Below are 17,517 nucleotides of genomic sequence, written 5' to 3' on the forward strand. Positions count from 1 at the left end.
TCCCATTATCTCAGCCTTCTGGCAGGTAAGGAAAAATGAGAAATACCTCCAGCCAAAGGAGATGAGAGAAATGCTAAGAGATGTGCAACTTTCATAGCAGGAAGTTTAAAAGACGGGGCCAATTTGGGGATGGCCAAAAGCCACAAGTAACCCAATGTGTGCTTTCATGGAGCAGCAGGGAACTGAAAGCTCAGGTGGAAGGTGCAGACAGGTGGCAAGAGGTGGCCAGAGAAGCTGTCAGACCAGTGCCAGGTTGGGTGACTCTGAGCACAGGATGTATCCCAGGACTTGGTGCATGTCCATACCCTACCTGTGAATCAAGGTGATGACCTGCCTTCCTCCATAACCATGTGTCTTGATCTAGTAAAGGTTGTCCACTTGACAACCCTACACTTGACTCCTACATCTTCAGCCACAGAAGAAAAGAATCAACACAAACAAATAAATAAACCAACAAAACCCCTCTCTCCCTTCTCTTTTTCTTCTTAAATTTAAGCTTCCAAATCCCTAATCTGTTCCAAGAGTTTTTTCTGTGGTTATGTTCCTGACTCACAGCCAAGATCAGGAGGCCAGTGATGACTACAGACACCCAAAGTCCATCTCATCTTCAATTTCAGACTTTACTGTTGAAGGGGGGAGAAAAACATAATATAAACAAACAGAAGATAATGTGCCAGACACATTCTCCCTTGGGAGACCACCACTCTCTTCCCACATTAGGTGGGGCTTTTGCTGCATTGTTTCAGGCTAGAAATCTTGCCTTGCACATAGCCTGACATCCACACAGCACAGAGAGCAGATGCAGAACACAGACTGAGCCCGGACGAACAAAGGTTTCCAATCTCTTTTGTCCAGCTATTTAAGGCAGTCCTTGAATGCCATACAAGTGTTTAGACAGCATATAGTATTTATGCTCTGAAACACAATGAGCCAGACAATCAGAAGATAAAGATTAAATTAAAGAAAGCCTGCTCTAGCAAGTAAATAATTCTCTTTTTTTTTGTGAGTTGCTCAAAATGGAGCGGAGACGTGAGCAGCAGCCCCGGCCACCGGCTGCTGATGCGACAGTTCTGGGCTCCTTATTGAAAACATCTGGAAGTGCTGAGCTGCTTTGTGCAGACAGGAGTTTGAAACTATCCAATCGTTTCATATCCAAACCAAAGTCCAGCGCTGCGGATTTCAAGGGAAGGAAAAGAGGGGGAAGAAAAAAAAAAAAAGGCACTTGATCACACCATATGATCTGTAACTCATCCAGATAAAACTCCTCCTCCACCCGCTAACAGACCTCTTAATGACAAGGAAATCATGGTTATCCTGAAACAGACTGAACTATTGTTATCTGTTTCAAATTACTTTTGCCATATCGTTATGAAACGCTGAAAATGATGCAATCTGCAGAAATACTCAGGCATATTAACTTTTTTCTCTGTGGCTCTGATAGGAACTAATGGAGCAGTAGATGAAAGGAAAAAATTCTGCCCATTTTAAGCAAGTCAAAACCCAGTTTTGGGCACTAAAACCAGGAGATAATAAATTCATCAGACAGTAAGAGAGAAGAATTACAATTTCAACTGCTCTTTTCTTAAAAGAAATCAGCTTTTTGGAAAGAGTTTTTAAAATGTTATGTTTCTGGCACTTGCACAGATAGACAAAACAAATCGCTTTTTTCCTAAAACTAAATAAGGCAAAGGAAATCTGCACTCTAATGCTGCAAAGCCTTTAAGAGGAGCACATCCAATCTGGAAGGGAGTGCACATCCATCGTGTCTGCCGGGAGGCAGGTCAGCACCCACACAGGAGAAGACCGAGGTGGATGCTCAAATGTGGATTTCGAAGCAGACCAGGCAGCTGCTGACCATAATGAGCTGACCATAGTGAGCACTCACACCACAGACCTTGGTAGAGAGCCCTGGCTGATGACAATGCATTTCTCATGTTTCCAGGAGCATTCCAAGACTGAGAGGAGCTTAGTGACCGACCTGCTCCTATCCTGCCTGTCAGTCTACATTCCTGTGACGTGGTGGCGCTTTGGTCCAGAGCTGCATCCCTGTGGCCATGGCAGGACCCACCACTGTCCCACCCTCTTCAAGGGGTGGCCCCAAAAGGCTGGTTGCGATTTTGAATTCTTCTACAAGGTAGGGCATGGAAAGAAGAGGAATCACAGAGAGGGACATGGGCAGTCCCCCATGACCAGCCATCACAGGGATCCCATCCATGGCAAGCACTGTGCTGCTATTAAGGGGGAAGGTCAGCGATGCAGCAACAAACCTTCACAATCCTGGTCCTAAGACACCTCAATATTCATCAGTTTTATTTAATCCTTGGGGAAATCATTCACAGTACCAACAAAAGTTTTATCCTCCAGCCTGGGTAGCCCTGACTCTGCCAAAACTTCCCTGTTTAAATCATATCTTCACACAAAAGTCTGGAGAGAGACATTTCCTCCCAAAGCAACACCATGCTTTGGGACGACACAACTGAGCTGAATTTAACATCCAAACAATCCACCATCCAGCTGCAGCCTGTGTCTGAGCTCAAAGACAGAACCATCTAACAAACAGCTAAAGAGCCATGGGGGAATGAGGAGCACTTGGAAAGCTGTCAGACACATGGATACATGGAGCGTGTGTTTTGAGAAAATACAAAAACACCTTGAGAGACCTTCAGCCACTTCCTGACCTTCCCTTTTCTAATATTTCTCGGAGACTCAGTGTACATTTTTCAGGAATTTCCATTGTCCAAATAACCTTCAGAAAAATGCTGAAGCTTTGGTCTGCCACAGAGCATTCCAGAGGAAGTCAACTGCCCATCTTACTGCTCCCAAATGGCTGCAGGAGAAACACATCCCACGCAAGAGATTAGCAACCCCTCAGCTGACTTTACATCACTTTGCAAGATCTAGTTCTTCCTTTACCAAAAATAACCGCAAATCGGGATGTCTGGCTGGCTGAAGTGCTGTGGGATCTTGGACCACGCCACAGATATTTATTTAGTGTGTTATGGGAGTTGAAATACTTCTGCTGTCAAACACTAGACATTTTGCACTGCTCTGTGAATTCCAACATCCTGAAGGTGGGGAAAGGAAAACACAAGTGGATAAAGCAGGAACAGTCCTCAAAACAGGCTGTAAAGGAGCATCTGAGCAATGAACTACAGAAGGAAACCAGTCTCCCAGAAGCAACCTGTGCTGCACATCCCCTGGGTCCTCCAGGATGTCAGCTGCTCCCATGCTCAGCCACTTCCTTCCCACCAAGACACAGGGCCTACTGACCTACAGATTGGGTCAAACAGAAAAAAAAATAGTGTCTTTCATAAAGAATAATACAATTTGCAACCAATGCATCTGGATGGAAGATAATGCTTTGGGTTTCACAGCTGTCTCAGCCCAAGCTGAAGCTGCTGCTGAAGAAACAGCATTTACTTCTTTGATCTCATTCAACACTAAAGTTGGTCATGATAGCTTTGTTAAAGTTTCCCTTCACATTCTTCAGTTGCTGGTAATGAACATGTAAATTTTACATGCACACAATGAGCCACCTATCCCAATTAGCTCGGTTAGAGCACAGTGCTAATAACACAAGGTTGTGGGTTTGATCCCCATATGGGCCATTCACTTAAGTGCTGGACTCAATAACCCTTACACGGGTCCCTTCCAACTCAGAATATTGTGATTCTGTGATAATCTTTGCTAATTATGGTGATTCCACTCTAAAGGCAGGATTACAATTTCTGGGATCTGGAAAGATAATGATATAAATGAAAGTATTTAAAACAGTGAACTGTATATATAGGAGTTTTCAAACCATTGTAAGCTTTATGTAAGTCACTTGAAATTGGTTTGCACAGGTCATCCACCAAATACTTGAAGGCCTGCTCAATCCACATGATATCCAACCAAGCAATATCTAGTAACTCATCCTACAGAGGAGCTAAGGAAGAGATCAATACATTTGAAAGAAAAAGGGTATATTTCTTTACCTACAAAGTTCACAAACGCAAAAATCAAAGGAGTTTTTCACTTTTATCTCATTCATAATAAAAATCCTCATTCTGACACACCTGGGATAGATATAGGATATAAGAAAGTACTGATTTACACAAATCTCAGGAAGAGTAAAGCTCTACAGCTCAAGACATGAGGTTAAAAATTAGTATGAGGTTTTGTGCAGGAAAGCAAACCACCTCACATTTCCAAAGCACAGAAAATATCGCTGTGTTACGAAATGACAGCATGACCCTCACTGCTGCAGGCAGGGCTCAGGAGCAGGCAGACATCACTACAGGATGCCTCAGTATAACATGAGATCAGTGCCATGAAACGTCTGGTGGATGCTTCTATCAGAAGAATTATGTAGTTAGCCAAAAAAAGAGACAGGATAGCAGATTGTGCAGATGAATTGGCGGATAAAGCCCAACAAAAATGACGTATGGTATCTGTGAGTGAAATTAATGGACAATATAAAAATGACACATTTTGAACTGAGGAAATTATTCAGCTTTTGCCATTCTTTCATGCCTACAGTTTAAGGCACTGTAATCTAACTGAAAAACAGAAACGGGTCATTCAAATGAATAAATCATGCCAGAAAATGGTTCAGCTTCCCTTATTATTTTTTTTCTTTCCCTTTTTAATTGAAGTCCCTAGGACTCAGCCCTTGGAAGCCCACACGACCCAGTGTATTGTCCTGGCCAGGCACTCCATCAAAAGGGAAAAAGTTATCTCTTCTTTCATCTTGCAATTGAAAATCTGGGAGGGGAAGTGGTGGGAAAGCAAAGCACTGTACAAAGGCACCCATCATATTCCCAGGTCAGCTTTTTGCTCGGCTGCTAATGAAGGCAGTGGATTGAAGACACTGTGGCATTTGTTTTGCCCTTCCAATTTTTCTGTTTGCTTTGTGGGGAGGAGGATCTGAGCCCTGACTGGTAACTGAGATGCTCTGAGTGCAGCCAAGCCCCCTCTCCCAGCAATAACAGACACTCAGCTCACCCTCCTACCGACACTCGCATCCAACCAATATTTTCATGCCCTCCCTACATGCATTTGGAAAACTTGAAATAAAATCCAATGCAAACTTTGAGAGGAGGCATTTGGACTCCAGCTCCCACCAGGGAGGTCTGCTTTAGGACCACATGAATATTCCTTTGCTCACTGTTTTATCCATTTTCCTGGTAGTCCTCTGTAAGGAATATTAAACAAACATGTCTTTACAGCTCAAGAGCCCGGGAGAGAATGTTGACCCTGTGGAAGAAACCTGGTTTTATCCATTTTTACCCCACTTTCATCCCCTTAGACTAAAGTTGTATATACAAGGGTAAGGATTCATTGGGTCTACAAAGCCATCATTAATGATTACTATATCAATCCATGCTAATATGTTCTCCTCTTTAGCTCAATTTTAGAAAATATTTTTAAAGGAATTTCAGGACATAAAACATGTAATTAACAGCCAGATATGTAGAAGCATCACCATTAGTGAGGAATTTTCTCAACTGTTGACACTGCTCCAGAAAAATAATAAAATATTTATTCTAAGGTTATAAACTAACATATGCTACGTCTCTTCTACCAGCTTTCCAAAGATCTCACTACAGTAACATCTATTGTTGCAAGGATAATTCCTAACTGGAATAATGGATCCAAGCCCTGCTCTTCTGCCTCTTTACTCAGTTAAAGGTAGAGAATGTCCCTGTAAACATGGTGAATGTCAAGTCAATAGAGGGAAACCTCAGTTGTTGGCTTTTCGTGGTCCTCTCTCTCATTCCCCACCTGCCACAGCTGCTGCATTTCCATATATTTAATAGCTATATTAATTAGATAAATAAATTTAAGCCAATGGATGATGATAAAATATAAAAAAGCAGCATTTATTATATCTTGCAATTTCCCTGAGTCATCCTTCTGATTCGGACTGTCCTGGGAGCTGCAAATTTCTGTGCTGCAGATAAGGAAAATGGAGCATCTGAAAAAGGAAAGTGTTGGTTTTGTTTTCTTATGAAGAAAGGGGGAAATGTTCTGAAGCTTTCTCTCCAGGCTAAAATCCAAACCATTTACAAGACTCAGGAGCACAAAAGCTTGCAGATAATCAGCAGAACTGACGCCAGTTCAATCAAAGCAAACCAGTAACAGCAACTGGGAGGAGTGCAGATGATGCAGCATCCTTCTGTATAGAAAAAAAAGTCTTTTTTGATATGCAACAGTTAAATAATTTAACTATTTCTAGTTATTTTTATTATTCCTCAGCTAGTCTGTTTTGGCCATTATGTAGCACTAGTCTCTTCTTTTTCTGAAGTCTGCCTTTTGGAGAAAAAAAAAGGCAACTTCAAAACATGCAAAAATTAATGAAACCCATATGTGGGATACTGTCATTATTCCATGTTTATAAGAGGATCAGGTTTTGTTAAATGGGCTTATTTAATGCAGAAGCATAAGAAAAAATACCCAACAAAAGTTCTGAAAGCTATTGAAAGCAAAATATTTTCTTTGTTAACCCAAGCAGCCAGTAACAAGCAAAAAGGCACAATTTAAACTAAAAGCCACTATACATTTTGGTGCAACTTTGTTTACAGCTTCTCTGACAGCTTATAAAGTTCTCCAACACAGAGAAACATCTTCTAGATAGATTTTACCCTTTTGACTCTTTTCACCCCCCTACTGTATTTAAGCTGGGACAACCTAAAAATCAATGGCTTATGGAAACATCTGTTGATACAGGCACACGATTTGGACTTTTTTCAACAGCTGTTGTTATTTTATGCCTTTTTTTTCTGGCTAGGCCCATCAGTAAGACTGGAAGAAAATATAAGTTGGGCTCCTCTCCTGCCTTTGGTCTCTCTTTAGAGGCTGCAGTCGGCACCTTATTGCCCCCCCATACTGGGAGTTTGGGGGGGCAAAAGGCTGCCTGTCCCCAGTGTCTGATCTTGCTCACAAGCCTTAGACAAAAAGTAAAAGAAATACAGCTCCCAAATGGGCACCTATATTATCTTGCTTACCTGAATACTGGCTTAAAATATCCCCTGCTGTAGCTGCTTTCTGCCCCACACAGGGGACTAAAACACACTTCACTACCCGTCTCTCAATCTCTCATTTCCACTTCTAACAGCACTCCACGATACACCCCAGGTTTGTCTTGCCTCCCTCCTGCTATTTCATTGCTGGGATCCAGACATCTGCTGACATCCTCCATAAAAGATAACACACAATATATTTTAAGACCCAACCTGCCAAAAGCTATTTGATGCTTCAGACAGCACAACTAACCAGACAGAGAACACACATTGCTCTTAATAAGACATGCATGAAAACAGAATGTACTTTTTTGGGAGTCTAATGCTTACCTAACAAAAAAAAAAAACCCAACAAACTCAACCAAAATATCCTATTTTCAACATTTAATTCATCTGCTACTTGAAGCAAGATGTTCCTATCTGAATTCCGTTTTCTTGAAAGAGAAGAAAACAACTTATGAAGCTTTTAAAGTGCTCCAATTTTTTTCAGTGTACATTCAAACTGTCATGAGCCAGAGAAAGTCAATACCCCAAGCACAGATTTTTTTTTTTCCCCTTGCTCTTTTTAACAGAGAGGACTTGTTTAATCACCTTCAAACTTCTTATTTGTCTGCCACGCACTCCTAGAGTCTCTGTCAGTTGTGTCAACCCTTGCCCAAAAGGATAGTAATAAAAAAAGCCAGTTTAAACAGAAGTTGCTTATCTAAAGAAGGGAGAGCCACAGGTTTGCAAGTAGAGGAGATATTTCAGCATTAAAGAATTCTAGGAGCTACTCCAAGACACAAATTTTTGTTGTCTGGTTCACTGTAAGGACTTAAAAGCCCAGAAAGAAGCTTTTTATTTAGTCTATATACGTAGATTTATAAAAAAAGGCAGAGGACCCATCTATGGCCTTCTGGCTTCTTTTTGCATTCTTTACAACATAGAAGGTAAAGCTCAGCTTCCTCAAAGACAGAAAGCAAGAAATAAAGTTTTGACAAGCAAAATCAAACACTGCCCCCCAAATATCCACCTATGAACAAAAAGGCCTTTTGAGGTTTCCCTCCACATCTCCTCAGAACATATTTAAAACCAAAACTTGCAAAATGTCCTAAAACCCATTTCAGCCCATGCTGCAGGGAGCAAAGGGCTTTCTCTCTCCCCTTACCTTTGTAACACCATGGGACCCCAACTACAGCCACGCCTCTCTTGAGTCATCTGAAGGTAAGAATATCTGGACATGATGTAAGCAGCTCTCCTTCTCTTTTAAAAGGCTCAAAAAGGTATATTACTGCTCTATTTTACCCCTTGCATGCAGGCATTTGAAGCTAAAACTTATCTACCTCCTCCTGGGCAAACAGGTCTGTAAGTATTTCCTCACCTCGGTGAGTTAAAGATAAAAATAGCAGTGGAACAAAACACTAAGAAACCCTTCTTTAATCTCAGCAGATTTTAACAGCCCACCCCTGTCCATGCCCTTTGATAAGAATCAGTGTGATCTGCAGTATAGTATTTTGGAGGAGCAGAAGAGATTTCTACGCTCCTAAACACAAGATCTCAGATTGAAACCAATGTTACGGAGAACTGCACCTCCAGCCTTTGAAAATGTGTATTTTGGAAATATTCCTCCCAACCACTTTTAGGCATTTAATGTGTCCAGCTGTGTTAAGAAACCAAGCAAAAGTTCAGTGTCAAGTAAGTCAGGATTATGATCTTTTTGTGATTTATGGATGTAAGCACAGACTCAGACAGAAGAAAAACAAGTCACTTGATGCTAAGCAGACTCAGTACCAGGGCTCAGACTAATGAGTGAGTGAGGGTGAGGCTTCACGTTCCTGCCTCTTATCTCACCAGTTGGAAGGACATGAGGAGGGAGAACACAGACAGCTGGTACAAGATAGGCAGACCCAGAACCATGGTACTTGCAAACACAATATTAGTGTTTGAGTAGAGAAGATGGAAATGCTCCAGGAGAAGGAGGCACATGGTATTTGACAAAGCTGCAGGTAAGAATATGGCCCCAAAAAACTAAGTGCATAAATAAGGAGAAACTACTATTAAGTGGCTGTAATGAGATCAGGGTATACATCAAGCAAAGTCTTTAGGGAGAAAGAATATCTGATCAGGCTGAGAAACCATAAGCCAAGCATTGGACCTTCTGCAGATCTGAAAGGAGAGCTGCATAACTCAGGTTAAACATAGGCTAGCAGCAATTTTCCTCCATTTCAAACTACACAAACAGAAGAGAAAGCAAACAAGGTAACCCAAAAATATTGGCTCTGTCTTTTGGATTAGTCTCTTGGGCACAGCTACTGCCTCCATTTTCACTGAGTACATCACTGGCACTGAGATGATAAACACAGTAAGCAAGAAGGGAGGGAGCACCTAAGTTCACCACTGCTTAAGAGAAAATCAGAAAGTTGGCTGCATCAAATACATGCTTATTTAGGCACAAATTTAATGCATAAGAAAAGCAGAAAGAGAAGTGGAAGGAGAAGAAGGTTATTAGCTGCAAGGGACCAAGTGCAAAAGAAAGGCTGGTTTAGAATTTGCTCCCATCTGCTAATTCCTATACAGCTGATCAAGTGTATTTTATCAAACCATTGCAAAACTCTGTCACATTCTTGTTACAGCCTCCGTGCTGGGGTTATTCCAAAGCAGAAGTCCAAAACACCGACCACAGCAGTAAAAAACCAAACTGGTGATGGAAGGAGGTAAGCGGCAGTGAGAAGAAACTCTCTCATTCCTTATGTTGACCTGCTTTGGGGTCCCCATAAAAAAGTCAGTCCTGTCCATGGTTTATACAGGACCTGCCATTTGGAGACATCATTTCTTTGGCATGACTGATGATTAATCCAAGTCTTCTACCAAAATTGACAAATTTCATTTCCTTGAAAGCTTTGATGAATTTGGCACCATGACAGTAAGAATAGCTATGGCTGCCCCCGGCCAAATGCAACACCAAGGCACTGCTCTGTCCCTGGGGGTTTTAATTCTGACTTGCAGCTGCCTCAGCTCAGCCAAACCCACTCCCTCCCATACTTTTACTTTAGATATCACATGCTTGGATACCAAAACACTCAGTCCTACTAAGATATTTTAATCATCCACTGCAACATTAACCATCTATTCTTGTGTCACAGTCAAGCCTTAAGACCTCTCCATCTTCACCAATCTGCCCTGTACTACTGCAAAGATGTCCCTGCAAAGCCAGAGAGCCATCAGTCTGGTTCAATGTGAGCAAAGATGCTGCACAGAAAGGCAAACATTTAGTTATCGCCCAGGCTTTTATCTCATCTCATGTTTTAACAGCAGTTTGAGCCCACAAACAGTCAGCAACACAGCTTTGGGCCACACAGGGATGTGCATGTGCCACTGAGCAGAAACAGCAGAGATGCTGGAGGAAAATTCAGGTTTTCACCTTTGCATGAAAATGGTATAATAAGGGAAGGCAGACAACCTGAAATGGGTAGTGGCAGGGGAAAAGGTGGAGAACAGTAACAAAAAGGGAAATCTGTGAAAGTACTGAGAGGTTACATCCATTTTGATTCCATGTTTCCATGGAAAAAGTTTTATAGTACTTTTTTTCTTCTTACTCCCACCATTCTTTTCATCCTTTGCTGCAAGATTAAGTCAGAAATGCCATGCCTGGATATTGCTAGAGTATGCTTCATCAGCAGCCAAGATTCCCTGCTCATCTCTCAGATATCTGTCCCTATCTGTCCCATGACTCCTCATAAAACCCTAGAACAAATGTATGGGAATATAGTTACAAATCTATTTCTTGTATAATGAGGTTTTCCTCTAAGGTGGTGTAACTTCCAATGAACTGCAAAAAACATAAGTCTACAGAAAGACATAAATGTTGGCTTCTCTATGTTGTAGGGGGCCAACTTTGGCTTCCAAAATATCAGCATGGAGCTAGATAGGTTCTTTCAGAAGGATAAAAACCTTCTGATGTGATACATCAAAGTACCCATTTGTCATAGTAACACAGCCTCCATCAAAAACTCCACATTTGGTCTCCCATGTTATCATCTTAATTTCCTCTACATTTAGACCAGGAATTCAGTGTGCAGTAACCATGTCTACTGTGCAACAGTAATACCACAAAACTTTAAGAGATTTCAAACACAAACAAAAGAACCCATAGGATACAGAGACTGGACCATTCGAAAACAGCACAGTATTTTCCTTCTTGAGGTACAATATTCAATGCCAGCATTCCTTTGCTACAGAAGCAGTCTTATGCATCCATTATTTTATGGATCCATACTTTCATGACTGCATAAAAAATGAATGTATCTAACCACCTGAAGAGGACTTCAAACCTAGGATTTTCTATACTGGAAATCCTTTAGGTCTGTATTTTACAAAGTGGTAAAATCATGGAGTCCTGTTCCTAAAAAGGGCCTCCAAAAACTACTTCATTACACTAATGTTAAGTAATGTGTATGAGTGAACCCCTTTGTCTGAAACAAGCCAAAAGTGAGCATCAGAGAAGACGTGTCATTATTAAACAGTTGTTCTTAATTTGATCCATCTCAAAACTACAGCAAGAATACACACACAACTCTGCCTTGAAGGCAACAGTGTTTGCAGATGGATAGATAAAACTCCAGGTAGCTCTTGATGCCTTTAACAATGACTGTGAAAAAAGAGAAGGATAAACTTCCTTTGCAGCTGACACTGGGAGGATGGCAGAGCCAGATGTTTTATTAGAGAAAATTAGGAAATGATGAAAAACCAGAGTATCAGGCAGCAATCTTTGCCTGCAGTGGCTGAAGGGGGAGGCGTAGGGGAGCAGGATTAACTCACCATCTCCAGAGATGAGCGTGGGCTGGCACAAGCCCTGTGGCCACCGCGAGCCGTGGGGGCGGCGCGGGCGCCTTCATGTGCCCCGTCCTGCCGCGGGCTCGCGCCGAGCCAGACCTGGGAGCAGCATCTCTGTGCTGAGCCGGGGATTTGGCTCGGTGTCTGCGTTCCTGCTTCTCTTGCTAACATCCATGAATCCTGTGACTGAGCTTGGAAACTACCGTCCCAGGCTGAGGATTATCAGCCTTCGGGAGAGAAAGGCATCGGAACTGCGGCACCCAGAGAAATAAAGTGTAGAACAAAAAACCTTCCACAGTAGTTGTATAAATGCCTTCCTGCTACAGATTTCAAAGGCCAAACAAGAATCCCAGCTTGGGTTTAACTCCTTTTACTTTTCTTTCCCCCCTGCTTTTATTCTTGCTCCCTGCAGTTTGTGCAGCGATGCCCAGAACAGACTGTGAAACCCGAGGTGATGTATCCTGCACAGTGATGAGTTTACTCAGGGCTGACCATCTGACACAATTTCCTCCCAGATCTCAAAGCCTCTGCTTTGAGCATGCTGGGCAGACACAGGATGCTTGTGGGTGTGAGAAAGGGCCTGGCAGATGACTAGCCCAAAGCCATGACCTGATGGGGGTGTGTGTCACCCTTTAGCACTAATGCCAGGCTTAGGGCAGGCTCCCTTTTGGCTGGGTTTTTCCATGTTTACTGTAGTTACAGGACAACATTTACAAAGAGAGAGCTACACAAATGATTTTAAAGAGGCAGAGTGAGGTCACAGCCTATTGTTAAGGCTGCACTTTCCACCACCAGACCTGGCTCTGATTTGTTTCCAACACTTCAGCCACTTGCTCTGAAATTGTCCATGCTGTTGGGAAGCTTCCCACGCTGTTCTGCAGGCCCTTTGGAAAATAGGGATTTGTAACTGCCATCCCATAGTACAAACATATATACACACATGCAAATGGAGAAAATGGACTTCGGTGTGCACAGACAATCTGAATTTTGGCAGATCTTCAGAGTGAGCAGATTGTTAAAATAATTAATTCCTAAGAAAATAAATTGGAGCCTGGATAACTAAAATGACCCCTTGTCTTGGGTCACCAACAATGCTCAGTAGTTTTGAGTCACAAAGTATTTCTCTACCACCTGATCTGACCAGCAGCTGGCACTGGCACTAGAAGTGGATGTCACTGTACCCTTGAACAGAATTTTCACCATTTATCTGCTGACCTCAGAGAAGAGAAACATGAAAGACTACAGTTCTGGACAAGGAAAAATCTCTGGATCCTTCACACCTACTGTCCATCAAAACACTTATCTCAATGCCATGTGAATCTCTCATTTCTCCCACAAGCCCTTTTCCAGCCAGTCCAGTGCATCCCCTCTTCCCACCTTTATCTCCTGCAGTCCTGCCATCCCAGTCCCCTTCTCTTGCACATCCTGCCAGGCTCCAGCCAAGCTGCTCCCTCCTCTTCTCCCTGTTCAGCAAAGTACAAACCTGGGGGCCTACAAACCAAAACCAATGGGCAACAACAGACCTAAGGCTCTGTCCTGACAGAGCATCATCTATCTTATCTGCAACAACTCCCCGGGAAGGAGGTTTCCTGGCCTCCCTAGGTGGTCTTGCAACAGTTTTATGATGATAACAGGATGTTTTCTCAACATCCAGCTTAAATCATCCTGGCAAATTAGCAAATGAGTAAATTAAGGTGCCATGGATATCTGGGACTTTAATAACCACTATTACATGCTGGCAGACTGCTAGATTGCACAGCGGTTTTCTTTTTGTTGCACTGAATAAATTTAGTTCTTTCAATCTCTTCTCACATTTCTTAATCTCTTCTCATTGTTTCCTTCTGGACACTCTCCAATACACCCATGTCCTCCTCAGAGCAGGGCACCCCAAACTGGATTTGATGACACTGATGATGGCTCCACAGTGCCACACATGAGTAAGTCACCTCCCATACCTTATGGAGGATGCTCCTTCAACATAACTCAAAACAAGATTTGTCTCTTTTGCAATAGCCTCTCACTGTTCATTCATTTGTAATCCACTAGAAATCCTCAGGTTTTTTCTACTCATCCTTCTCCAGCTTAAACCTGACTTGGTAAACGTGCATTTTGATTTCTCCTTTACAAATGAATCACTCTCTGGCTTCTTTTATCTCTTATCTGGATGTACTCTCCAATTTCTTAAGGTCACTCTGAACCCTGACCCTATTCTCCCAACCGCCTGCAATCCCTCCCAAGCTGATGTCATCTGAGTGTTATAAACATAGCTCCATCTTCCAAATCATGACTGAAAATACTGCAAGTTTTCCCCCAGAAAGTGACCTTGCTGATATATCACACATTACTGCACTACTTGGATCAGTGGAGAGATGAAAGTGCAAGTTTTTTCCAAGCTTCACTCTTTGTGAAGGTATTTAGAAATGCCACATTTATCTAGCAAGCTGCAACTTCCGAAAACACAGACATTAATTAGAAACTAATTCCTGTGGTAAAGGTAGGATGCATTAAATTAAACAGGAACTAACTAATAAAATTAATAAATGCAATGGGAAGGCTATTTCCCAGTGAACTCCGTTCCTGAGGTCAGCCAGCTACACTTTCTCACTCACAGGCTTAGACAAGCGAAGCCATTGGATGAACTCAGCACTGCAACCTTATCCATCCTGCCACGTGAAGACAAAGATTCAGCAAATAATGAATCACAACCAATTTCTGGGATCAACACAAGAGAAGTACATCAGGATACAGTTCATTTCAAACTGTTGCTTTACTTTTATACTGCTGGAGCCACCAGGGACCATTTTAAATTATTTTAATATCGTAGTATGCAGAAGCCAAACCAAATTTCTCACCAGAGTTAAGAATTATTAAATTTAAAAAAAAATGCTAACCTCTGGTTTTAATAGATCGCATCAAGTGATTATCCCAGCTCTGCTAAAGATTCCCAAACCAAGCAGGAAGATAAGGACCAGGGAAGTCTCTGGCAGGAGGAGCACCCACAGCCTACCTTGAAAGGAGTTTAGGAAGTTCTGGTTATTGAGTTTCTATAGCTGAACAGATACAACCTCTGAGAAATCATTCTGGCAATTTAAGAAACACACTTTAAAACCCCATTTTAATTGGAAAAAACATTTTTCCATTATTTTCTCTTCAGTGCTTATAACCCCACAGACTATTATTTTCCTAAACATTTTTCAGCAGCAGCTTTTCCATGATATGTGCAAGAGTCTTTCTCAGGCAGAGTCTTCTGAAACAACTACAGGGGAAAGTGTGAGAGCCTGTACCATATGTGTAATACTGGCATTATGAATACAGCTAATTCTAAAAACTCTTCACAATTTTTAATTCTTCAGAACCCAACTCAGGAGTTTCCCTCCTTCTCTTCCCCATGTGCTCAAGCTACTGTCCTTCAGCCTGACTGCACTATACAAGTTGCACTTTTTAGACTTCAAAATACTTTTTTTCCATAACTTGTGCATCTGAAAAGCTTTCCACATTGTGCAAAGTTCTCATAAACCCCATAAAACAGGAGTTAATGCAGTTCCCAAGACCCAAAGCTGATGACAGCACTGGTGAGACTGCAAAATACCTGCAGCTCCTGACCAGGTGCAACCAACAACATTTCTATTCGCAACAAGTTAAGAAAACCGCTTTTACTAACCACAAAATGGCTCTGTAATAAGAAGGCAATAAGCACCTGAAAGACTTCTGGCTACAAAAAGAGCCAGCACTAAATAAAGCAGAGACAGGACGTGGCAGGAGATGCACACTGTGCAATGGCTCTCACCGGCCAGCTCCGGCCCAGCCTACACGTGTGAACTGAGCTCTATTTATAAGCCCTCCACTCCTTTTTTTTTTCTTTTTTTTTCAAATGACCTTAATATAGTGCAGTTGTTATTTTGTTTCTGTTGAACTTAGCAACAGGAAACCCTGTCAGTCCTGCAGCAAACTTTCCATTCCCCTGGCACTCCCATTCCTGCCTCGGAAAAGCCAGATTTCTAAAGAGGTGTTTGACGAGGCGGGAGGGAGAGGGAGAAGAAAGCACACACACAAAAATCAAAATGCCCGTAAAACATGCAAAATGGAAGCCAAATGCAATAAGTTTCTTTTATGTCTGTTTGAAAGGAAAAGGCAATGTCCTAATTTGCATTTTCTAAAGATATCTTAATTCACTACCAGATTCCAAAGTATTGGTCAGGAATACCTTTAATAAGGAGTCAGTAAAAATAAAAAAATCAGCAGCATCTTCACACTCATGCATTCCAGTAATGACAGACTTCCTTATCAGACAGTACAAATTTTAGCTTGGAAAGTTATTTTCTCTAGTCCCTGGCTAATTCACTGAGCAAACAGCTACAGAAATTAAGCCTTAACTTGTTAAAAACATAATAAACCTGATTTTATTACAGGTTTTGGCAAGACTGTTCTGCTGCTCAAAGAGCTTTACTGCATGATGAGCAAAGATTTTTGGAGCTCCACCCTGCAGTGTGAACTCATCCCCACCATGTTTTCTCTTTTAACAGCTTCATAATGGTAAGGGAACACACAAACACAGCTGCTCAAAGGTAACGTGCACCAACATAGGCTGACAGCAATTTAGCATTTACAAAACACTTTTTCAGGTACAAGAAACCATACATAAAATATATCAGCAAATGCAAATCCAGCTAGGAAAGGTCAGACCAAGAAAACACAGCTCTTGACAAAGCAGAATATGTATTAGGGATGCTTTAAATCAAAATTCTGTTCATGTCAAACACAATACACACCTTTTTTAATCACAGACAGTCCTTAAATACGGCAAAGCACAAGTAATAAAAGCAATACCAACACATTCCTGATTCTTGGCATGACCTTTTTATACTGTTTCACCGACATGAACAATATTGGCTTTCACCCCACATTTGATCCCTATATGTCCTCCCATTATTCATTTTTCTTCCAGCTGAGGCACTAACACTCCCAGCTAATGATGCCACACACCAACATTCACTGCAGCCATGGGTCCTTCTGCAAAAAACTCTGCAGAAGGACAAAGCACAGGAAAGGATGGAGAGACTCTCCAGGACCACGCAGGCAGCAGCTGGGTGCAGGGACCTTGAAGGTGCTGCTGGCCCCCACACACCATCACCACCCCCAAGTGCATTCCAGGACATGGCTTTTGTCAAGTCATACACTAATCTTGGTACAACCCTGCCCCACAAGCAACCTCTTGGCTCAGTCTCTCTGTCATTGGCTGAGAAAACATAAATGTGGCTTAATCCAGCGGTTGAAAATGCAGGGTCTAAAAAAGCTCAGACTATTTTTAAAAGGCTAAAACAACGTCATGGTGATGGATGCTGTTCAGCAGAGGGTACAGAAAGGAAACCAGCAGGTTTGGTGGCTGGTTACAGCAGCGGTGGCATGTCTTTAAACAGCACAGCAAGAGACAAGGTGACAACACGTGCACTCACCACTTCCTCGCGGGCAGCGCTCTCGGTGCCGTCTTTCAGAAAATCCACCTCGTCCTCAGTTTTCATTTCCAGCTTCCCTGTGAAAACAGAGAGTCCACAAAGGTAATTTAAAAACAAATTCCTTTCAGTGCTACTAGTATTTTTCTGTTTACTCAAAACAGTCTCAAAAAAACCTGCCAAAAATGAAAAGAAAACCCGATGCCCAAACCCCTTCAACAAGTCCATTTAAACCCCTTCAAGTCCATTTG

The 17,517-nt window shown here is 42.1% G+C and overlaps 1 protein-coding gene across 18 annotated transcripts in view; it reads right to left on the reverse strand.

The window, feature by feature from the left end:
- Positions 1 to 17,517, reverse strand: part of AKAP13 (A-kinase anchoring protein 13) — a 208,446-nt gene that overhangs the window by 71,426 nt on the left and 119,503 nt on the right. For all 18 annotated transcript variants that reach the window (XM_064669029.1, XM_064669030.1, XM_064669026.1 and 15 more), the window contains one exon: positions 17,270 to 17,346. In XM_064669029.1, coding sequence (XP_064525099.1) covers positions 17,270 to 17,346 — 77 coding nt within the window. The remainder of the gene's footprint in view (positions 1 to 17,269; positions 17,347 to 17,517) is intronic.

Source organism: Pseudopipra pipra, chromosome 12, assembly GCF_036250125.1.
Source record: "Pseudopipra pipra isolate bDixPip1 chromosome 12, bDixPip1.hap1, whole genome shotgun sequence".
NCBI lineage: Eukaryota > Metazoa > Chordata > Aves > Passeriformes > Pipridae > Pseudopipra > Pseudopipra pipra.